This window comes from Ochotona curzoniae, unplaced genomic scaffold (genome assembly GCF_017591425.1).
Source record: "Ochotona curzoniae isolate NIBS_2020 unplaced genomic scaffold, NIBS_Ocur_1.0 contig_3520, whole genome shotgun sequence".
NCBI lineage: Eukaryota > Metazoa > Chordata > Mammalia > Lagomorpha > Ochotonidae > Ochotona > Ochotona curzoniae.
Window position 1 is genome coordinate 18,519,353 of NW_024465894.1, and position 23,514 is coordinate 18,542,866.

At 52.8% G+C, this 23,514-nt stretch overlaps 2 protein-coding genes across 4 annotated transcripts in view; one reads left to right on the plus strand and one right to left on the minus strand.

The window, feature by feature from the left end:
* The window catches only part of NAPB (NSF attachment protein beta), a 36,516-nt gene extending 24,458 nt beyond the window's left edge, over positions 1–12,058 (plus strand). For all 3 annotated transcript variants that reach the window (XM_040981764.1, XM_040981763.1, XM_040981765.1), the window contains 6 exons: positions 2,141–2,196; positions 2,475–2,559; positions 4,267–4,371; positions 8,189–8,257; positions 8,684–8,734; positions 9,902–12,058. In XM_040981764.1, the coding sequence (XP_040837698.1) occupies positions 2,141–2,196; positions 2,475–2,559; positions 4,267–4,371; positions 8,189–8,257; positions 8,684–8,734; positions 9,902–10,012 (477 nt within the window). In that variant the 3' untranslated portion in view covers positions 10,013–12,058. The remainder of the gene's footprint in view (positions 1–2,140; positions 2,197–2,474; positions 2,560–4,266; positions 4,372–8,188; positions 8,258–8,683; positions 8,735–9,901) is intronic.
* A 1,090-nt stretch (positions 12,059–13,148) lies between these two features.
* On the minus strand, positions 13,149–21,593 carry GZF1 (GDNF inducible zinc finger protein 1). The gene is made up of 6 exons (XM_040981766.1): positions 21,554–21,593; positions 18,144–19,571; positions 17,484–17,578; positions 15,970–16,137; positions 15,376–15,533; positions 13,149–15,212 (listed from the first exon to the last, which is right to left on the minus strand). The coding sequence occupies exons 2-6, from the start codon at positions 19,562–19,564 to the stop codon at positions 14,862–14,864; spliced, it is 2,193 nt and encodes a 730-aa protein (XP_040837700.1). The 5' UTR covers positions 19,565–19,571; positions 21,554–21,593; the 3' UTR covers positions 13,149–14,861.
* Positions 21,594–23,514: the final 1,921 nt, after the last annotated feature.

A 23,514-nucleotide genomic window follows, 5' to 3' on the forward strand; every position in this document is an offset into this window, starting at 1 on the left:
CAACACTGTCACTTTCACTAACTTGTTAACCCACACTCAAACATTCAGTTCCCCCAATTTTTTGAACCCAAATTACGAGTCTGGGGATGGGCCTTGTGGCACAGCAAATCAGGCCTGCACTTGGAATGTGCGCATTCCACACTGGAGTGCCGGGGCGAGTCCAGGTTTTTCTGCTGCAGATCCAGCTTCCTGCGAATGCACCCGGAAGTAGCACATGAAGATGGTCTGAGTACTTGGGCTGCTGCTGCCCATATGGGAAAGCTGGAGTTCGTGAGTCCTAGTTTCTGTCTGGCCCATACCTGACTGTTGTAGGTGTTTGGAGAGGAAAGTAATAGGCAGAAGCTCTCCTGTCTCTCTTTCTGCATTTCAAGTAAATAAACTTTTATTTTAAAAAAGTTCAAATTTTTTTACTTATTTGAGGCACAGAGAGCATCCATGTGCCGTTTCGTCCCCCTCGTTCGGGCTTGCTGGGCCTGGGTGGGGTCTGTGCCAGGTTCCGGTCCTGCAGCCATCACCGCCGCCCCAGGCTCTGCTGGCTGCAGGCTGGAGTCAGGACCGCATGTGGGCACTGGCGTCTGAGGAATGGCTATCTTCTCTGTGAGTCTGAGTGCCTGGCCCTTACTTTGCTTTTGTTTCTTGAAAAACTTTCCATGCAAAGACTTTCCGTCCATTACTTTCGGTGAACGAACATGATAGCTTGTTTTATTTAGCCACTTAGATTTTGTGCTCATTTTTTTCCCATTATACATAAGCTGAGGAAATGTTGAGGACCATATTAGCCCTGGCCAAATGGCTGAGGCAGCGTGGTGTCCTCTCCCTGTGAATGTTCGAGGGGTGCTTTGCAGAGGGGGTGGTGTTGGCCCTGTCCCCCACATCATGTGGCTTCAGCAGTGGTCGTCCTATGACCCACACAGGCAGAGGCCTTGCAGGCTTCCGGGGGCCGATCAGCTGCTTCGCCTGTGTTAGGTTTGTTGTTTTCTTGTCCCGCTCCTGTATGCCGTTGAGTCATTGGGGGCTGCCTGAAAGCCACTGAGATCAAGACTGGGCTTGAGTGGGGAGGCCACCCTTGCTGCCCGTTTTGGGCGTACTGGCAAACCTCGGTAACTCATGCAGAGAGGTCTTCAAAACAAGCCTAGAAGCCAAGGACTAATGTTACAATTAGAATCCTTGGCAGCGTTAAACTTGTTTCTCATCATATGCGACTTCCTTCATGCTACTGCAAAGATTGTCCCTCAAAACCTGAACTATCTATTCCCCGAGCTGTTACAGGAAGTTCCCTGGACCCCTGGCTTAGAGCATGTGCAGACTTGCCTCTTGCCTGTGGGTTGTAGAAGTCACAGATTGCATGTCTCCCAGCCTTTCCTGTTCCCATTTGTGACTGCCTGTGCCCCAGCTGATTCCTTCCAGGGTGGCACCTGCTCCCAGTGGCTTCCTGGTAGTGGAGGCTCTGCCCAGCCTGGGTCTTTCCTTCTGAGGGGCCCGAGGCATGGCTTCGCTAAGTCTGCATGGCGTGACCAGGGTTTCCGTGTCTCCTCTCCATATGCCTGTTAATTGGATGCCACAGCATGTGGAGGACGCGGAGCACCCTCGTGCTGGCTGCCCCTTGGGGTGTGAAGGAGGACAGTCTGCTGCTGTAGTGAGCTCCACACCTGAGATGTCAGTGGGCTTTGGTCCCTCTAAATGTTCTGGTGTAGCTGCTGTGGATTTGGCCATGGTGGGGACTCTGGCGTGAGGTGCATTGCCCTCTGTTTTTCTTGCGGCTCCAGGCTGACAGGGTCCTGCCGTCCTCAATTTGTGTCACACTGTCTTGTCATTATTGCTGTACTGGCCTATGGGAAGTGAAAGAGGCCCACACCTTGTCTGCTTGCATCCCACTGGAGAGCTGGGCACACGGGGGCTGCACATAGGGCAGCTGGGCATTGCTCTGTGGGCGGAAAGATAAGCAGGCTTTGATGGACAGCAGGCGTTTGTCACCAGGAGTCTTCTGGTGCGGCCTGCACTCCTGCTTCTGAAGTCAGAGTCAGTTGCTACAGTGTGGAAAGTTTGTCATTGGTATGGCTTTATTTTTATATAAAAAATGTTTATGCAGAAGTAGCTTTTAATTGCAGATTGTTCATGATTCACATGTATGTGTTTTCAGGCTATTGCACATTATGAACAATCGGCTGATTATTACAAAGGAGAAGAATCCAACAGGCAAGTATTATTGTCCTGTTTTACTATGCACAGTGAAATGTCTGTATCCTCTGAGTGTGTTTGGTAATGTCCGTGAAGGTCCATGAAGTTTGTGGGCCAGTCCCCCTTTTGTCCCCCTCTGTGCCCTGAACTGTCCCCTGCTGTCCTCCTCTTTTCCCCTCCTATCCTTCTCCTGTTCCCTCCTGTCCTCCTCCTGTCCTCCTCCTGTCCCCCTCCGTCCCCTTCTGTCCCCTCCTGTCCTCCTGTCCCCTTGACGGTGCTCTGGTTCATCCTTTCAGCTCCGCTAACAAGTGTCTGCTGAAGGTGGCGGCATATGCTGCCCAGCTGGAGCAGTACCAGAAAGCCATCGAGATTTATGAGCAGGTGAGGACGCTCCTGCTGCCTCTGAGGGCATGCGCTACCAGGCCTTGCATATTATATATATGACTGAGCGCATGCATCTAGCAGACTATCCTTAAGGTTATCCAGGTTGTAATATGTCTATTCCTCATTGCTTCTCATGCCTTCATCATCTTCCATTTGATCCTTTCATCAGTTGTCAGCATTTGAATCATTTCCACCTTGGAGCTGTTGCTAAAAATGCTGCTGTGGGTATTTGTGTTCGGGTTTTTTAGGGGTGTTTTTCTTTTTTAAAATGTATGTACTGTTATTGGAAATGCAGTTATGGGTGGGGTGTGGGAGGAGAGACCAAGAGAGAGAGTCCTTCTACTGGCTCCCTACCCAAATGGCCACACTGACCAGTCTGAAGCTGGGAGTCAGGAGCTTCTTCCATGTCTCCCACATTGGTGCAAGGGCCCATAGACTTGGGCCAGCCTCTGCTGCTTTCCCAGGTTATAAGCAGGGAGCTGGCTTAGAAGTGAAGTAACCACAGGCCTGGCACAGTAGCCTAGTGGCTAAAGTCCTCGCCTTGAATGCACCGAGATCCCAAATGGGCGCCAGTTCTAATCCCGGCAGCTCCGCTTCCCATCCAGCTCCCTGCTTGTGGCCTGGGAAAGCAGTCGAAGACGGTCCAGACCCTTGGAACCCTGTACTCATATGGGAGACCTGGAGGAAATTTCTCGCTCCTGGCTTCGGATCAGTGCAGCTCTGGTGTTGTGGTCACTTGGGGAGTGAATCATTAGACACAATATCTTCCTCTCTGTTTTTCCTCCTCTCTGTGTATCTGACTTTGCAATAAGAATAAATAAATATTAAAAAAAAAAAGTGGAGCAATCAGGACTCGAGCCAGCACGTGGGATACCAGTGCCACAGACAGAAGCTTAACCTACTGTAACACCCCACCAACCCTCTGAGAGGTGTGTTTTTAGTTCTTTTGGCCTATGTCTCAGAACCTGTGCTCAATTTTTTAAGACCCTTCCAAACTGTTTTTCTGCAATGGCTGCACCAAAGAATCAGTCTGGGTCTGCCACGAGAATGGCAGGGACCCCGCTATTGTAGTCATCACCAGGGGCCACACTGGGAGGAGGCTGGTGCTCAAACATAGAAACTTCAGTGTAGGATCTGGGCATGCCCAGTATCCTCTTCCCCACTGTGCCAGGTGGTCTGTGTACCAGCATACTATGAGAGCTTCAGTTCAAGTCCTGGGTGGTCCACTTTCCTTCCAGGCCCCTGCTAATGTTCCTGGGAAAGCAGTGGAAGATGACCCAAGTGTTTGGACCACCAATTTGGGAGACCCAGTTGACATTTCAGGGTCCTGGCTCAGCCCTGGCCATTGCTGGAACCATTTGGGGAATGAAACAGTGGGTGAAAGGAATGAGAAAGAGAGTTGGAGAAATATTCCAAATGGCTATTGATGGTTGGAGCTGGGCTGGTCCAGAGCCAGGAGCTTCTGGGTCTCGCATGTGGGTGCAGGGGTCCAAGGCCCTGGGCCATCCTCTACTGCTTTCCCAAGCCACAGACGGAGCTGGAAGGGAAGTGGAGCTGACTGGATGTGAACTGACACCACAGACAGAGGCTTAGCCCCCTTCTCAGCCGTTGTTGAAGCATTTAATAACAAGCATCTGGGAATTTTTATTTTGCCTGATAGGAGAAGATGGACTTTTTAAATCTTACTCTGTTCTGTGTGCCTAGGTTGGGGCAAACACTATGGATAATCCTTTGCTGAAGTACAGTGCGAAGGATTACTTCTTCAAAGCAGCCCTGTGTCACTTCATAGTAGACGAGTTGAATGCCAAGGTAAGGAGGACACTAGTGCTGTGTCCTGGTCACAGTGGACGAGTTGAGTGCCAAGGTGAGGAGAACACCACTGCTGTGTCCTGTGCTGGAGACCAGCTCCAGCGGAGTTGAAGGTTCCAGAAGGACCTGTGGCACCGGGAGAAAGACAACAGACTATGACTTGGTGTTCACAATGGACAACTCAAGAAAGCTGTCTTCTTTGTTTATACAGAAATCATCACAAGCTTTTGCACAAACATTTGATTGTTCTGTTGTTTACTTCATGGTTTAACAGGTGGTTACAAAGATAATTCTGCAAAATATGATAATCATTTCACTTCAAGGCAAGCCGTTACTCATTCTCCAGCTGCAGTCACTGGGTTACAGCCAAAAACTCCAAGGCTGGCAGCACCTGAGTGCTGCATTTCTTTTTCTACAACTTATCTGTCATTTTAAGGAAGAGATATATCATAAAGGGGAAAATGTACACATGAAAAACAAAAAACTTCAAGCTTTAAATCCCATTACGACTACAGGCTTTACAACGCCATAACAATAAAAAAAAAAAAATAAGTAAAAACATGGTTCTATATTGTTAGTACAAACATCCTTTAGTTCCTCTAGCCAAAGGGTCATGGGAGTAGGCAAGACAGATACATTTTCTATGCTCAAAAAAAAAATTATTACTATTTTTTGCAAAAGCAGGCTAACCCTTAAGGTTACAATAACTGTGTTTAATATCACAATAGTTGCGGGGGCACAGGCATACAATAAATGGCTTTCTTGTACTGACATCATTTTCATCAGTTTTGAGATACTTACCAAGCTGTTTCTGAGAAGGCGTGCTACATGTCTGGGCCAGGTTCCTGAGCAGTTGTTAGGTACACAGTGAGGTGTTCAGGAATGCTGTGGGCTCAGTTGTACTCCTGTGTGCACTAATTCTCATAAATTGCTAATGACCCACTCACTAAAATGTTATCAATAACATTAATTCCTAAGTTCACATCAGTTACAGAAGCCGTCTTGCAAGGGCGAACAACAATGCCTCAACAGACTTCAGAGTATTTTAAAGGGATAGTTGAGTGTCCATGCAAATGAGGTGAAGCCAGATTAAGGTGGCTGGAGAGACCTCTGCCAGACCTTGCGATACAACTCAAAGCTCCTCGTGGCCTTGCCGACTGGGAGCCTTCTCTTGACAGCTTTGTGTCGTCCACCCCCACTGCACGGCTCCCAGCAGTCCTGGTCACAGTGCACGAGTTGAATGGCAAGGTGAGGAGGACACCACTGCTCATGTCCTGGTTGGCCCTTGATCTCACGTACAGGTGCTTTGTCATTTTTATCTCACATTGTTTCATTTCATTCCTGAGTGAGAACATTCAAAATAATTCTGTGGTAGGTGTCCCAGCTGTATGCTTGAGCAGCTGCTAGAGCTGTGCCCTTGAACTTGCTGGACATTTCCTTGTAGCCATATTTCTTCCATGGCTTTGCTTTAAGCAAACTTGGGGAATTCAGTGTAGTAGGTAAAAGCAGAATAGCATCCTTTTTTTTTTTTTTTTCAAAACTCAGAAATGGAGCTAGAGTGAGGGCTGCAGATGAGTGAAAGCCAGGAGCGGGTGGAGGCTGGGCAGCCTGAGTGTCAGCAGCAGCACTGGAGCCCCTGTGGGAAGACGCCATTCTCTCAGTCACACGCAATGTTCTGCACGTGACTAACACAGCAAGGCTGTGAAAAGTGCACTTGAGAGGTAAGTTCAGGGGTTGGCACTGAGATATGGATGAAGCCACTCCCTGGAAGCTCCAGGCTCCCATCGGAGCACTGATTCAAATCCCAAGCCAGGGCTCTGCTTCCATTCCAGCTCCCTGCTAATACGTCTGAGCAAGCAGTGGAGGATGGCCTGAGTGCTTGGGCCCTGCCTCCACGTGGCAGATCCAAAGGAAGTCCCTGGCTCTGGACTGGTCCAGCTGCAGCTCTTGTGGCCATTTGGGGAGTGAGTCAGCAGATGAGAGTCTTTCTGCCCCTTCCTCCCTCCTTGTATAATTGCACCTTTCCAATAAATAAATGAATGAATCTTTCAAAGAAGTTTTCATTTTTGCTGCAAAGAAATTATTTTGAGATCTGTATTTTCTTTATTCTTATTATTTTGTTTTGATGACCTTTACATAGTAGATTAGGGTGCAAAGGGTCAAGGGCTACAGGAAAGTGGGAAGACCATTGTTTCCACATTCCCTCTCTCTTTTTTTCCTGTTATCTAGGGGAAAGAGGGAGGTAGCCCCACCCCGCCTCCCAACCATCCCAGGGTCCCCAGTGTGGGGCATGCTGCGAGGGCACTGCTCAAGTGGTTTTGAGAGTTCAGCAGTTCTGAATTGCTGCCAGTCTCACCATTCCAAGCACGATGAAATCTCTCCGGAATCTACTGGCTGACATAGTCCAACTTAGAGTCTCCGTTTTCCAGATTTTCACTGCCGACACGTGGCTGGGGTAGTTGATTGATTTGTTCTGTCCTCTGTTGTGGTATCAGGTGTCCTCTGCAGGCATCAGTGGACTGCCATATCCTCTGTCTGAGGCTGCAAAGAAATTTTGATAGGAAGCAAGTGTTTTAACACAGTAGGCTAGGTCACTGCTTAGAGCACATGGATGACATATTGAGTCCCGGCTACTCTACTTTTTGTTTGTTTCTCTTCCCTCCTGAATTATTTTATTTCTTTGAAAGACAGAGTTACAGAGAGGAGGTTGAGAGAGATCTTCTATCCACTGGTTCATTCCCCAATTGACTAGCATGACCATGGCTGAGCTGGATTGAAGCCAGCACCCCGGAATTCTGTCCTGGTCTCCTACATGGGTGGCAAGGTCCCAAGCACACGAGTTACCTTGCTCTGTTTTCCCAGGCACAGTACTTGATCCTGTCTCCTGCTAACGCATCCTGGGAGAGGCTTCAGGTGGTGTATGAAATGCTCGGAGCCCTGGCACCTCCCTGGGAGACCAGCCAGCCCAGGGCCTGGCTTCCACCGGGCCCTTGAGGAGTGCAGTGGCTGGCAATTTTTTGTCATTCATTCATTTATTCTCTCTCCCTGATTTAAAAATAAATAAGGGGGAAACAGCTTGAAATCCAGAGGTCAGCTTTCTGATAAGGCACACAGTTCCATGATTTTTGCACCGAGATGAACTTGCTGGTTACTTTGGTTTTCCATGAGATTCTCAAGCTGTTCTGGACCATGTAAGGGGCTCCTGCATTTCATGAACAAACACAGGTGCCTGCTCTGTGAGATATTTTTTTTTAGCAGTGAGATTTTGTCCAGTGAAGAACGTTGGTTTAGTAATTTATAACTTGAAAGTTAAAAACAGACTGGGCCCCGTGCTTGGAATGGTGAGACTGGGCCCGGTATGATGACCTAGCGGCTAAAGTCCTCGCCTTGAATGCACTGGAATCCCATATGGATGCTGGTTCTAATTCCAGCAGCTCCACTTCCCCTCCAGCTCCCTGCTTGTGGCCTGGGAAAGCAGTCGAAGATGGCCCAAAGCCTTGGGACCCTGCACCCATGTAGGAGACCTGGAGGAAGTTCCTGGCTCCTGGCTTCAGATTGGCGCAGCTGTGGCTGTTACCATCACTTGAGGAGTGAATCATCGGATGGAAGATCTTCCTCTGTCTCTCTTCCTCTCTATTTTTTTGCAATAAAAATAAATATTAAAAAAAAAAAAAACCAAACCGGGTTCCTATATTGATTTTGTTGTTCACAGCATACTGGTAGGCACTAAGAAGCTCAAATCCAGATAAACCTTGCTAATATGTGCTGTGTGCTAGCTCAGGAAGTCTGGCATTGACTAGATGTCCTTCTCTCTCAGCTGGCCCTGGAGAAGTATGAGGAAATGTTCCCAGCATTTACTGATTCCAGAGAATGTAAACTATTGAAAGTGAGTAACACGTGCACTGTGGGGAGTAAGGCCTTTGCCATCACAGGACAGGCACCCAGGGAGGTGGCATAGGTCAGGTCTGTGAGCTGGGGGGGCACCATGGAGGTGGCATAGATCAGGTCTGTGGGCTGGGGGACGGGTACTAAGGGAGGTGGCATAGGTCAGGTCCATGAGCTGGGGGACAGACACTTCCTTGTTTTTTCAAATACCTTGGTTCCAAGTCCGTAGGTGTGTTGTTCTTGGAGGGATGATGTAGAAATGTTAGCACAAGGTTAGATCCTGACTCCATTGGAACATTATCCCACTTTTGTGAGTGATTTGTTAGCATCAGTCAATGTGGCCCTAGTGTTTATAAAGTATCCATCAGGAGTGGCACTTCATCTCACCAGCTTTTTTTTTTTTTTTTTTTTAATATTGTGCTGCCAGAAACTTCTAGAAGCTCATGAAGAGCAGAACAGTGAAGCTTACACTGAGGCGGTAAGTCACACCTTTGGGATATGCTCCAAAGGATTCAGTTTCCAGAAAGTTCTTTCACCCTTTCATGGGGCAAATCCTGAATGTTACTGTGGCCATTGTTCTTTCTGTTGGCCTAAGTAGTCTTTCACAGCAGCCATGTTTTGTATTTGCTGAGCTTTTAGCTCCGGAGGCCCTGCTGGAATGCAGCTCCTTTACTGAGTTAGGCTCAAAACTAAAGTAGCCACAAGGCTCCTTCCACAGTAGGTACCACAAGTGCTCTTGTGGTTTGCTATTGTATCATCTTAGTTTGAAAAATACACGATCCAGGCTGGCGCAGTAGCCTAGCAGCTAAAGTCCTCACCCTGCATGCAAAGGAATCCCATGTGGACGCTGGTTCTAATCCCAATAGCTTCACTTGCCATCCAGCTCCCTGCTTGAGGCCTGGGAAAGCAGTTGAGGATGACCCAAAGCCTTGGGACCCTGTACCCACGTGGGAGGGAGAAGAGGTTGCTTGCTCCTGGCTTTGGATCAGCTCAGCTCTGGTCATTGCAGCCACTTGGGGAGTGAATCAGTGGACGGAAGATCTTCCTCTCTAATCTTGCTACCTCTCTGTATGTCTGACTTTCCAATAAAAATAAATAAAATTTTAAAAAAAGAAAATACATGATCCATAATTAAGTGGAAAATAAAATTAGTTGAGATACAATTTAAAACGTAAATGGTAGGTGGTGAGAGTTTGCTATTTGTGGCATAAAATAAATGAAATATTATTTTTCCTTCACACTTCTCCTTTCTGGATCGAGTGGATTCCTCAGGCAGTGGCTTTTGTTCATGTGTTGCCTGTGTTCCTGAAGGAACAGCAGGAGATTTTCTTGTTTAGCTGTAGCTGCCTCGCCAGTGTCCAGATCCATCCCAACCCTGCATTAGGTTTTTCCAGGCTGAGTAGCTGTCAGTGTTGTATGTTTGTGCACAGCATCCAGTTCCTTGCCACCTTACACAATCTGGCAGTTACAGTGGCTGCAAGGAGTGCTTGCACAGACACCACCTCAGCAGTCACAGGCTGGGAAAGCTGCGTTTGAGGAGGAGATGGCGCCATGCCATCCCCAGGACCGTGTGCCAGGCTGGGCTCCCCTGTCTGGTTTAAGTGAATTTCCACAGCCTGACCCTGCCCTGTCCTCTCTGCCCCAGGTGAAGGAGTTTGACTCCATATCTCGCTTGGATCAGTGGCTGACCACCATGTTGCTGCGCATCAAAAAGTCCATCCAAGGAGATGGAGAAGGAGATGGCGACCTCAAGTGAACTTATTATCCCTCCGTGGCATGCAGCTGACTCCTTTTTAGTTTTGTCTTAGGACCACGTGATCTCCATGGGACGCGCATTGAACGGCTTCATTCTGTTGCCTGTGAGCCCTGCGAGCTGGGTCTGTGGGAGCTCCCACGAGCTTGGGCGGGTGGTTGGCCGTGGCGTGCATTGCAGGCCGCCCTGGCTCTCTGAGAATCGTGCTGCAGACCCTTGCTCCTCCTTTGTCTTCAGTGTTGCCACGTTTCTGTGTCCCCCGAGAGCTGCCCACACACGTGCTTGGCAGAGTGTGTATACGTTCACATCTGGCTGTGTTCTGTAAAACACGTGTGTTTTAATCTAGGGTAGCTAATAGCAATGCATTGATAACCTTGTTAGAAACCCTTCATGGTTTGGTTGCCCTGTGATGATTTGGATGGGCTGGAGACCACCTTCTTTGCTTATGTGTCACTCTGTGGACTGATGAGTGTGTGCTGGAAGGTTAGAACAGCTCAGGTGTGTTGATGTCAGTACTGAGAGTTTCCTGGCAGTGCTTGCCAGGGTATGGGTGACTGTCAGGTGGCCTTGATTGATCTGTGCTGTCACTCAAACAGAAGAACCCTGAGAAATGGAGAGTTGGGGGTGGCTGGGCGTGATTTGAGTGCGCTTTGGACCCTGCCTTGTTTTGCACGGAGATTGCATACTACAGGTGTGCTGTATGGGTGGGTGAACTTGATCTTAGCAGTGCAGGCGCTAGCATGGTTCCTCAGATAGAGTCCTGTTTCCTAAGGCTGCTCCCTGTGTTGTGCCTGAACAATATGTGTGTGATGCACTCTTGTGGCCGACACTGCCCACGGCTCTTTCTGTTGGGTTGTCATCACTGACACTGCGTCATGAAACCTGCCGTGCTGTGCAGTAGCAGGCTGTGTGGCAGCTTGGCTGGAACCGGCAGGATTTTGTACGACAGAAGTAGAGTGAGTCCAGACAAAGGGCTGAGCGAGGAAGGTTGTGGAGGATGGGCGAGTGGGCAAGTGTAGAGTGAAAGGTAGTGGGCCCTGGAAGTGGGAGGCCATGCTAAGCAGGACCTGCTGGGGAGCAGGAAGCTGGTGACATCTGGAAGTCTTGGGGAAGGAATGGGCCCTGGGATCTGGGGGGCCTCCCTTCTCCCTCCAGCCCAGTGCAGTTGGGAGGGCAGGGCTGGTGGCAGATTGCTCCTGGGGAGCACCAGTGGAGTTCAGCAGGAAGAGGAACTTGCCCTCATTCCTGGACCTTGACTGTCAGCCAGCCAGACGCACCTGAGGACAGCGAGAAGCCTGATGGTCAGGAGAGCAGCAAGCACTGGCTTCCTGGATGGCATGTCTGTGAGCCGTCGGTCAGATACCCTGAGCAATCCCTGTCTCAAGACCATGGGTGGCCTTCTAAAACAGACCCTGGCACCATAGTGCTGGGTCAGCATTTCCACTGCAAGAAACACCAGGATCAAGGCCTGAGGCAAGAATGGAGTTTCTTAATGTTTCGCAAGGAAAGAATCAAAGTCATCCTAGTGGCTGAATGAGAGCTGGAGGGTGGGAGGAGGGAGGAAGCCCAGACAGCTGTGCACACACTCGGCTCCCGCCTTGGCTCGGGCTGCCAGCGGCCTCCGGGAGGAGTCTCGGACCTCACCGAGGCTCAGTGCCCCATCAGAGTTGGTGACCATTTCTTACAGGATTTTGTGGCAACATTTTTATAGCTTGTGTGGTGCCCCTTTTTTATTTCATGATTTGAAAACAGTGTTTTTGCACAGTTGTGACCGTGTGTGGTGATGTCGCCGTGGCCCACAGCCTGTGTTTGTGTTCCCAGTGGTGTTAGGCACTTACCAACATCCAGACGCAACCCGCGTGACTTCCCTTGGAGGGTCTGGCAGCACCGCATGCCTCCACGCCCTGCCTGTGCGGTGTGAGCCGTGACCAGGGGCAAACGCCCCTGCCCTGTTAGGGCAGGGCCTCCTGAACACAAACCATGTAACACTGTATCTCCCTTAGCAGAAAGAATGTTTCCCATGAACCTGTACAGTAAATAAAGTGGAAATGACAAGCAACTGTTTTGATCAGTCTCTGCTGGATTTGCTGACATCAACGGCACCTGTCATTCCCTGAAACATTCTGCAGCCTTTGGGAGGCAGTGGACGTCAGTGTCTTCTGGGCTTTTTGCTGCAGGGCTGTGGGCCGAGGGTCTGGAAGGAAGCCCTGGGCTTCTCCACTGGAGCTATCCTGAGTGTGCATGGTAACCACCTGCCCAGCTCGTTTCCAACCCTTGTGGCCTTCCAGCTGTGCAAAGGAGCGGCTGCTAGGAGGCCCTATGGTGTCTACGGGTCAGCAATGCCTTTGGCAAGCAGTGAAGCTCAGGGACACGGCTCAGATGTTCCAGGAACAAGACCACTCTGTCATGCAGCATGGAGTCATGTGGAACAGAAGCAACAGGCAGACCAGGCAAGAATTGGAGACGCTGCAGTCACTCAGCTGGCTCCTGAACACCTGGCTTTGTCCCCTATGGCAAGTCTCAGGAGGGTGGGCCCTCCTGGCCTGTGTGGCCGCCCCACATATCAGCTGCCCCTGGCCAGTTGCAGGTGCACAAAGGCTTTATGCATGAGTGTTCTCCCTACCACCCCCACTGAAGTAATATATGGAGCTCTTCAAAATAACTCATGGAAAATATGTACTCTGTCTTTAAGGTTTATGTATTGAAAAAGCAGTGACAGCAGACATGAGATCATCTGCTGGTTCATTCCTCAAATGGCTATCCCTGGGGACATTGTCACTGGAGCAGCCAGACGGGAATTAGGAACCCTGTCTGGGTCTCCTACGTGGTTGGAACCCACCCGACTCTCCGAAGCCTGTGCATACTAAAGGGTGCAACTCCAGGTGTAAACCTCATCCATCACACAGCCAACTGGTCACCCTTGTTCAGGCCTGCATAGCAGGAGAAGCCACCTCTGGCAATACGGTGGCCCATGCATGCACCAGTTCATGTCCTGGCTGCTCCAATCCAACTCCCCACCAAGTCTTGGAAAAAGCAGTAGAAGATGGCCCAGCCCTGGCTGGTGCAGCCATTAAGGAGTAAAACAATGGAATAACTTTGTGTTAACTGTCAAATCTTTTTAAAAAAGATTCATTTCTGCAGAGCCTGTCATAAAGTAAATAAATCAACCTGCCAGGCCGTTTGTAACAAAGCAATGTTTATTAACATGTTCAACAGTGTTTCTGTAGAACTTCTAAATGAACAAATTCAAGACAAAAATTATTCTAGGAGGTAACAAAATAATCTATCGCTTAAATTCCTTCTCATCAGGATGACTTTATTCCATCCAATAATACGTCAGCTGGCAGGTTCCATCCCCTCTGAGTTGAAGGCGGTTGTGCAACAGCTGTTAGTTTTTCCGCTCTGTAAACATAGCCAGGGTACAGTGACGGTGTCCCCAGGGAATCTGCAGTAGCTCAATCCTGCGACCTTCAACCTTTGAGAGCCAGGCTGATACCGGTCACCTTGTAGTGGCTTCACTGTCCACTGACTGAGGTCAAAGTCAGCGTTTAGGAAGGAAGCCCTCCGCTGGTTTTTGGCCTCACGCGGCCACGTCATCTTGGACCCCACAGATTAAGTACCTTCCTCTTAGGCAGTCAGTGTTCTCGGCACATCTAATAAATAGGATGTATGGGGCACAAGGAAAACAACTAGTAAGAAAAAAGGGATTCGCTTTAAGGCCTTGAAGGGTTTCATGTGAATCAGCCTGTCTCAGACACAAGGCCACGGGCCCAGGCCTTGCACCAGACAAGTGGCTGGTTGATCCAGCAAGGGCGTATCACTGGCGGTGTTTTCTGATTCCATCCAGCAGCAGGAAGGGCAGTCAGCTACAGCCCTCCCAGTCAACTCTTTAAGGCATAACAAATCACAACATCCAGGCTTTTGATTCCTTCCGTATCCTCATGACGCCCCCGAGGAAACACACATGTTGCAGTGACTAGCCTCTTCCAGCCGTCCTCCTGGTGTGCAGTCAGGAGACCTGGGCAAAAACACTGTGGTGGCTGTACTCGCCTCCTGCTTCCCGGGAACAGACTCGGCACCCAGCCCCCGCGTGCTGAGTGTGTCACATCTCTTTGCAAACACACTACACTGTTTCTCTAGACTCTTTGGTAGGACAGCAAGTACCTAATAGCGTCTTTGGGAATGAACAACACCACATCTTCCCTCTAAGGTGGATTGTGTTTCAAGTTCCCAGCTGCATCTGTGCTATGGGTGGATTCTACTGGGCGGGTCTGTGAGGGTTCACTTTGCCAGTGCTTTATTTGTGCCTGCTGATGGGGTGATGGGGGAGGAATGTGTTCAGGGATCCATGGCCTCAATCCCCCATCCCAAGGGGTTTCCTACAGCTCATCTGACTGGCTTTCATTCAAGCAGGGGAAGAAACTGCTGAAAAATATTTGGCCCCCCTTTGAAGTTGGCTTGGTAGAAAAATAGAGGAGATTAGAAGTATCAGAGAAGTAAACAGAGGAGGAAGTAAGGCAGGGTGAAAGGGCGGGGAAGCCGACAGCATGTCCCCGAGCTGGACCAGAGCCCGTGTTGGGACAAGGTGTGGCCTCCACACTGGGTAAGTGAGGTGACGGGAGAGCCTTGTGCGGTGGGCAAGCAGGGTGAAGGTCATGCAGAGTGGGATGGCCCAGGGCACCTGAAACGAGCACGTGCACGGTCACGCCCATTGGGGAGCTCTCCTTGGGGCTAGCCTGGCTCTCACCTTGCCCGGGGACAGGTTTTGCTCCTGGTCCCTGGGTCCTGGCCCTAACTTGATCGGTCCAGCCACTGCATGCACGCCGAGTCTCAACAGCGCCACTCCGTGGACTCATTCCATGTTGGTCAGTGAGTGCAGCTGTGCAGGCACTGTGTCCGGCTGTGGGGTCAGCCCACTGAGCTCGCTGATGGTGGTGGCCAGCAGGGCATCCTGGGATGCCACAGTGTTGTCGGACTTGCACGCTGGGTCCACTGTACTGTTTTCGTGTGCAGCTGTGGCACTGCCTGGCACAGCGGCCAGGCTGGGAAAGTGGCTGCTTTCTGCAAAAGACAGCAATTTATCAGAAAGCTTGGGTGACGTGTACACTTCATCTGGCTGTTCCATCTTGTGGCCCTCGTCGTTCTTGGGGGAGCCATCTACAATGACAAGGAAAGACTTCCATGGAGTATTCTTATCGTGTATCTACAAATCAAACACAAGACATGTCACTGAGCTTGGCTCCCTGCCTGCCCCTGCACACACCCTCACTCACAAGGGGATTTCTGTGCAGGTGGCTGCTGTCCCACAGCCGCTCAAGGCCCTGGGGGTCTGCATCTGTCCCTGGAGCCCACGTCCCAGTGCTTACAGAAGTGTGTCGCCGCAGCGTGGACTTGTCCGTGAATGTCCGCCCACAGGCATTGCACATGAATGGCTTCTCGCCCGTGTGGATCCGGTGATGACGCTGCAGGGCGTTGAGTTGGGTGAACTGCTTCCCACACTGGTCGCAACAGTAGGGCCGCTCGCCTGTGACGGAACATGGACAATGCCAGTTAATGGGTGGGTGTCTGTCACCTGCTGGAGTAACGCTGTCTGCTGGCCACGGGAAGCCCCTTCATCCGAGCCGAAGGAGGCTGTTGGGGCACACACACACCTGTGGCTGGCACTGTATTGGCAGTGATGGCTATTTCACAGCGTCTTGCCCCTCCTAACAACCTGCATGTGCGTGTGGTGTGTGCCTGTACATGATTATTTTTGTAACTGCTCACAGTCATGTCATATAACTATTCACACCGTGCATACACTGGTCACACTTTTCCATCAGCAGACATGCAAGCACTCCTCTTTCCAATGTCAGAGAGCCAAAAACCAGAAACTCCGAAACAGAGGCTGCTGTGACACATCCAGTTTTCCAGAGCTTAAATCCCAGCACCCGCCCTTGCCTGGGTCCCCACAGCTGTACCTGTGTGCACCTTGATGTGCTGGTAGAGGGAGTTGCGCTGGGCAAAGGTCCGGAAGCACACCTCACATTTGAAGGGCTTCGAGCCCGTGTGGATCCTGTTGTGGTGCTTCAGGTACTCCTTGGAGGCAAAGCTCTTGCCGCACGTCTCGCACATGAAGGGCCTCTCACCTGCACAGGGAAGGCGAGGTGAAGGTCAGCCTGGTGCCAGCCTCAGCGCCATAAAGCAGCACAGCAGCTCCACATATCCCACCTGCCAGGTCCCACACGTGCAGAATGACAGAAGCACCTGGGAGGAGCTCTGCAGGGCTGAAACCAGCTTGCATGTTGAAAGTGGAGTCATCCCCCCACCCCCATCCTAACCCCCAAAGCCAAATTCTGTGTGCAAAGAAGCACCTCTCTGGGTCTGAAAGAATTCCTAGAAGGGGAAGTCCACTTTGGGGTGTGTGACTCTCCAGGCAGTACCTCTTACCGGTATGAAGATGGGACAAGACAACACAACACACATAGCAGATCTCTGCCTTCCTAGAACCTACGGCTTCAGTCCCACCAGGGGCACACCCCAATTTCCTATGTCACCTTACTGGCTTCAATGGAATCTGCTTACCACGTCACATGGGCAGCCCCAGCTGAATCCCTCCATGCAACCTACTGCTGCCCTTGCCTGCATGCCTCCGTGGGACACAGTTCTGCTTGTTCAGAACTGTGGTCATATCATGAGATGCCTCCTCACTGACCTGAGACTGGAGGGCAGTGCAAGGCCACACAGGAATCACATTGGGGTCGGCATTGTGGTGTAGGAGGCCAAGCCTCTGCCTTTGGCACCAGCATTCTGAGTGCCAGTTTGAGTCCCAGCTATTCCACCTCTGACCCAGCACCCTGCTTTTGACTTTGGAAAGCAGCAGAGGGATGAAGCAAGTTCTTGGGCCCCTACACCCACGCAGGCGACCCGGAGGAGGCTCCAGGCTTTGGATAGGCTCAGCTGTGGTCACTGCAGCCATCTGAAGAGCGAGCCAGACAGGACATAGAAAAATGCTCTCCTCCTTTCTGGTACTGCCTTTCAAACAAAAATAAAATTAAAAAATAAATAAATCCTCCAAATCTGGGCAACAGAAGCAAGATAATCATAGCACCTTCCTCCAGCACATGGCTGTTTTTTCTGGTCTCTAACATGCTGGCTTTCAACACTGAGGTGGGAGTAAATGGATGCTGAATTGTGCTGCTATGAGCTTTCATCCAAGTCTGGACTTATGATTTTTACTGGACAGTAAGATCTTTCTTGACAGTAAGATTTTTGGCTAAAACATTCATAACTGCTTCATACTTCTTGACGCCTAAGACCCAGGCACCTGGTCCCCTTCTGCCTGGTGGCTTGCTGCAGCAGGCCACAGGCACACTCCATCTGCGCCTGCTTGCAGGTGCAAGAGCAAAGTGCCAGCTTCGGTGTGGACTGCCCTGGGAGCCACTCATGGCGGGTCTCCTTCCCCGGCACAAGACCTACGGTGTGGAGTCCATACCTGTGTGGCACCTTTTGTGGTAGATCAGCATGTGGTTCTGCGTGAATCTCGCACCGCACTCATCACAGACAAAAGGTTTTTCCCCTGTGTGAATTCTGAAAACAAGAACATCCAGAGCACCTTAGGGTGGAGGTGAGAGCTCACTGCCCGGGGAAGGGGCAGCTCTACCCAGCACCCAGGCTTCCCTGCCATTCTCACTCAGGATCAGCAATGCCCTGCCAGTTCTGTGCTGCAGCCCTGGGATGGGAGTTACAGCCTGGCTTCACTGCGCACTCCAGGGCTGAACGTCTTAACACTCAGCAAGAGTACACACGGTGATGGACCTGGGCACCGTGCTGCAGGGACCTGCCTAGAATTAAGAGTAAACACCCATCACTGCTTGCACAAACTTAAGGCGTTAAGAACTGAGAGGGGTGAGGGAGCCCTGCCCATGGTTACCAGCAGGAGGCAGGCCTCAAGCTGGGGTGGGCCCTGAGCCTCCTGAGGTGCCACGGGCAGTCTCCCACAGCCTGGAGTTGGCTCACCCTCATCTGCAGTGGGCCTGTGGGTCATGTACACCAGCAGCATCCATGGGCTGCAGGGAACAATGCTCCAGGGGCGCCCAAGGGCTCTTTCCCACAGTGCCTTCCTGAGGAAAGCCGGCCAACCACCAGTACGCACCTCATGTGTGTCTTGAGTGCCGAGGGCTGCGAGAACTTGGCTCCGCACTCGGTGCAGCCATAGGGCCGGTCACCCGTGTGCGTGCGCTCATGCAGCCGCAGCGCCGTCTTAGAGCTCAGGCCCTTGCCGCACTGGCCGCAGCGGTGGCGCTCGCCGCCGCCCTCATGCACCTGCACCACGTGTCGCTTCACGTCCTTCTTGCGCTTGAACTTCTTGCCGCACAGCTCGCAGGGGAAGTGCCGCTCGCTGCTGTGCACGTGGCGCTGGTGGCTGTTGAGGTTGCAGCGGTTGGCAAAGGTCTGGCCGCACGTGTCGCAGCGGTACACCACCTGGGCAGCCACCCCGTGGTGGCGCCGGCTGTGCTTCAGGAAGCTCTTCTCGTACAGAAATGCCCTCTCGCAGATGCTGCACTTGAAGTTGCTCTTCTTTTTTTCCTTCCCCTCCTCCCCCTCACCCCCATCCTCCTCCTCCTCCTCCTCATCGTCGTCGTCCTCCTCCCCCCCGGCTGCCTTTTGCACCGGGTCCGCCAGCTGCCCACCAGCCACCAGATGCTCCGGCTTTGTCGGTGTTGCCGGTTCTACCTCCGCCTTCACTCCTGCGCTCTCGGCGCCCTGGCCCTGGAAGCACCCGGACTCTGCAGCGCCCTCCTCCTCTTCCTCCTCCTCTGCCCCTGTCTGCTGCTCTCGCAGTCTTCTCGTGTATTTCTTCTTAGGGATTTCCACAAAGACCTTCCTCCCAGCCAGCCTCCCGCTGGCCCTTCTCATCTTCTGGTAAGGCGGCTTAACCACATCCTTCTTCTTGTCTAGTTTCTCCTTGGCCTTCCTGGGCAGGCCATTGCCCAGCCTGTCGCCTGGGGGGTCTTCTGACGACCCAACCAGGCTGCTGACTTGGGGACCCTCCCCACCGCCACCAACTTCACCTGCCCTGGGCTCCAGGCCAGCAGGGACAAGGCAGGGGCTGCTGCTGACCTCGGCCTCCTGGGACTCTGAGAAATTCTGCAGCTCCAAGAGCACGGACTCCAGCATCTGCTTCTTGAGCTGGAAGCAGGTTTCTGAGAGGTCCAGGCACTTGAGCTTCTCAGCCACCTCCAGCATCCGCTGCACCCGGTCCTCTTCCACCTGCACCTTGGCAGTATAGACAAACTCCAGGAAGGATGCGAAGTCTGCAACTGGCACCTCGCTCAAGCAGACCTGGGTCCTGGCGCCAGCGCCCGCACTCTTCTCGTTCAGGAACACGTCCTTGAAGAACTTGCTGGTGGCTGCCAGCACCGCCTTGTGGGCCATGAAGTCCTCGCGGACGCCCTGGCACTCCACACTGACGGTGACGTCGCACAGGTGGCCCAGGAGGCGGAGCTCGTGCATCTCGCGCAGCAGGTGCAGCGGCGAGGACTTGGACTCCAGCAGCACAGCGCCACTTTCCATCTTCCTCCTGGGAAGACACAAACAGCCCCGTCAGGCGCCCCCGAAGCCACTGAGCCGAGGCTTGAGGAGACGTTCGTTAGGTCTGTTCCCTAGAGGACGCTAGCCCATCACAGGCGCACTTTTCTTCTGTACATCGCCAAACCAGTCCCAGCACACGGCCAGGAGGTTCACGGTGCAGAGTATGCCACTGTGTGAACCTAAGAGTTTTGCTAAGTTTTCCTCCCATGATAAATATAACCAAATCTGTAATTAGGGGAAATACATTAAACCAATAATTTGCTTATCAAGGTCATGTTGTTTATAAAGATCTATTGATTTGACAGGCAGAAGCAGAGAGCCTGGGACTCCAGCTAGATCTCCCTACGTGGACCATGTTCTGCATTCCCAAGTGGAGCGGCCAGGACTTGAACCAGCACCACATAGATGCTACACTAACACCAGAGGGAGTGGTTTAACCCCACCCCACCATAGCACGGGACCTAGGGTCATTTTCTAATCAATTCACTTAGAGTTGTCCTAAAGCTGCCACAGAATCTTTGGCAACAATGTCTGATTCTTTGGCCAGGGAACCAGATAATTAAAGTGAAATTTGATAGCCACTGTCTTAGAATAAACCTTAGATTTGCACAAAGAGGTCTTCCACCCCCTGCTTTGCTTCCCCACATGGGCACAGTAGCCAGGACTGGGCCTGGCTCAGGCCAGGCGCCCAGCACTCACGCCCAGCACCCCGGCAGGGGCTCATCAGCAGCGAATCCAGGACTGGAACCAGCTCTCAGAGAATGGATGCCAGCACCGCCAGAGGCAATTTAACCCACGGTGCCACAGCGCTGTCCACATCAGAGAATCATTTCTGCCTGTGCAAAACAACCAACCACTGCTTTCCAGGAGGGAACAAAGGAAAGTGGCTCAGCAACTCCGGCACCACCCTTCACTTCAGGGTGCATAACCCTTAACGCCACGGCAACAACACGAGTCCCACGGAGCCGGGGTGATCTCGTGTGGGCCTCAGGTGTTCCTCTTCAGCCTGTTGCTGGCACGGCCTCTCAGGAACCGTGACACTCCCCATCCCACAGAAACCCTAACGTGGTTCCAGGCAAGTGCTTGCTTCGTGGGGACTGCAGCCTGGGCCCTGCTCGGACTTTGGCCTTAAAGGAAAACACCTCCAGGGGCCCCTACTGCAAACCCCTCCCCAAATGCAAACAGTTGTCCTCACTACCCCCACCCCGGAAGTCCTTGCAACTGCTGCAGGCATGCTCATTTTACCCCAAGCCCCCACGTTTCCCGCAGGTTCCCCTGAATCCGTGCTTTCTTCCACAAGCTGGAATTTAAAGTCCACGTTTGCGGAGTGCCCACCCTCCTCGAGCCTTCTACCTGCAGCCGTGGTCCCGTTTGCTAAAGGACCAGTACCACGGAGACTTCCCTCCCATCCCCACCCGAACCTGCGGCCAAGCGGGAAGAACCCTGTAGCAGTCCCAGCACCCTCCAGCCATGTCATCCCAAGGGGATTCTGCCAAAGTGGAACCCAGACTTAAGGATGAGGGACTTAGGGCCCTATGCTCAAGTCCCCGCCCACCGGCCTCGAGGGGACGTGCGTCCCCACAGGCGCCCCATGGAGCGGCTTCCCCAGTTCGGGTGCCCACCGGGGACCTGGCGCCCCGCGTCCCCCTAGAGCTTCACGCCGCGGCCCCCGCGAGCCCCGAGCTCCAGGCACCCGGCCTGCCACCCTGTGTAGCCCGCTGCACGGACGGTGGGGGTCGGGCTCCAGGCCACCCCCCGTGCACCCCCGCCCAGGGCTGCGAAGCCTTGGCCCCTCAGAACCCGAGCCAAGCCCCTCCTCGCCGACGCCCAGGCATCCCGGGCCGCGTGGAGTGGCCTGTCCCCCGGGACCCGCCTGGCCCTGACCCCGCGTTAGCACAGCACAGCCGGGACCTGTGGGCGGCCGGGCGAGCGGCGGCGACGCTCCCGGGACCCGGCAGGCCGCGAACTCACCTCACAGCCAGCGGCCCCGCAGCAGACGCCGCCCGCCGGACCAGGCCCGCAGCGACTACCGGCCGGCGGGGCGGGGCGGGGCGCGGCGCCAGGCGCGGGAGCCGCCGATTGGCCGCGGTGGGCCCCGCCCCGCCCCGGTAGGCCCCGCCCATCGGGACCCGCCCCTCGAGGCCCGGTCTGCGGCCGGGGCTGCGCGCGCACGTCGAGCTGCGGAGGCGGATCGGGCCGAGGTACTTGCCCTGACGTATGCTGGGACCGCTCAACTCGCTAGGCGTGCCGGATTGCGTCACGCGCCGCGAGGCCGGAGCTGCGCCTGCGCAGAAGACGGCAGTAGCTCTGTGCGGCTGGGGACGCGGCCGGCTGCAAGGGGTCACGTGAGCCGGCATGCAGACGCCTGCTACCGTGGCACCTGCTGCTCCGGCGCGGGAACTTGAGGCCCTGTGTGCCGGGGCGGGCGTCCGGGGTGTGCCACGGGGGGTCCTGTGTGCCGGGGCGGGCGTCCGGGGTGTGCCACGCGGGGCCCTGTGTGCCGGGCGGGCGTCCGGGGCGGGCTACGCGGGGGCCCTGTGTGCCGGGGCGGGTGGCTAGGGTGGGCCACACGGGGTCTTCGCTGCTGATTCTTCTCAGGGGTCAGGGAGCCTCGGCCTCTTGTCGCCAGGTCAAGTTGGCAGCCGGAATTTAAGATGCGTTCCTGTTCCTGACTCTGCCTTTACTTGGCCTTTTAGAAAGCTTTGCTCCATGCTTGGAAAAAAATTTTTTTCAAACCTCGGAAGCCTAGCTCAGCAGCGCTAAAGAAAAGTCTTTAGGCCTCGCCGAATACCTTCCCACTGGCTAATCCTCAATCTCCAGGAGCCCCGATGCCATATGGATGCCAGTTTGTGTCTCGCTGCTCCACTTCCCATCCAGCTCCCTGCCTGTGGCCTGGGAAAGCAGTGGAGGACGGCCCAAAGCCTTGGGACCCTGCACCCATGTGGGAGACCGCGAGAAGCTCCTGGCTTCGGATTGGCTCAGCTCCAGCCATTGCGGCCACTTGGGGTGAACCAATGGATGGAAGCTCTTTGTCTGTCTCTCGCTCTCTGTAAATCTGACTTTCCAACAACAACAACAAAAAAAAACAAATAAAACTTAAAAAAAAAAAAAACTTAAGTAAAACTTCTAAAAGTTAAACTATATCCACTGAAAATAAAAGCTCCTGCTCAGTAGTAGACCAGTCAGAGTTCAAGTAAGAGCCTCTCCATCAGAAGGCAGAGGAAATGGCCACGAATGCCAGGCAGGATGGGAGGCAGGAGAAAGAAGAGAAGTGTAGCAGAGAGCCAACAGGTAAACAATACAGGTGTAGGGTCTGATGTGATGGTTCACTTGACTAACCCTCCACTTGCAAGCGCCAGTATCCCATATGAGCATCGGTTCATGTCTGGGCTACCCCACTTCCCATCCACCTCCAAAAATCTAAAAACAAACAAAAAAGAAAGGTATAAAGCCAGTGGCAAGATTTTGGGTGAGCAAGTAGAAGGCTTTTAAAAAATTATCTGTTTACTTGAAAAGCAACACAACAGAAGGAGAGGCAGTTTTGGCACCTTCACAGGCCATTGTGTTTGGCCTAGGGCTGTGGTGGTCACATGGCCTAGTCACACACCCATTCTGATCCTCCTTCCATCAGTGGGACCAGACGGAGCCCACGTACACACTTGTTAGATGAGGTCATGGGTCATTTGACTGTCTCCTGGATCAGGTGCCCAGCTATGAGCTGCTAGCTGCTTCCAATGCAAACATGCGCCTCCCTAGCCACCGCCTGTCTGCCAAGCAAGCCCCTCCCTCCTCTACCGCCCTGATGGTGTGCTTGCCTCTCGGTGTTGTCCTGTCTGTGTCGACTTGAGCTTTGGAGCTACCAACGCACGTGATGGAAACGCAGGTTGTAGGCATCTACAGGGATCCAAGTGGAATATTTCCTGCTCTCCCTG

Excerpts from the sequence above, each read along its gene's own strand:
- GZF1 (XM_040981766.1), bottom strand. The coding sequence starts at position 19,564 with ATGGAAAGTGGCGCTGTGCTGCTGGAGTCCAAGTCCTCGCCGCTGCAC. Across the intron at positions 17,579-18,143 it reads GCACTCAAGACACACATGAG|AATTCACACAGGGGAAAAAC; the intron begins GTGCGTACTGGT and ends TCTTGTTTTCAG. Across the intron at positions 15,534-15,969 it reads GCACATCAAGGTGCACACAG|GCGAGCGGCCCTACTGTTGC; the intron begins GTACAGCTGTGG and ends GTTCCGTCACAG.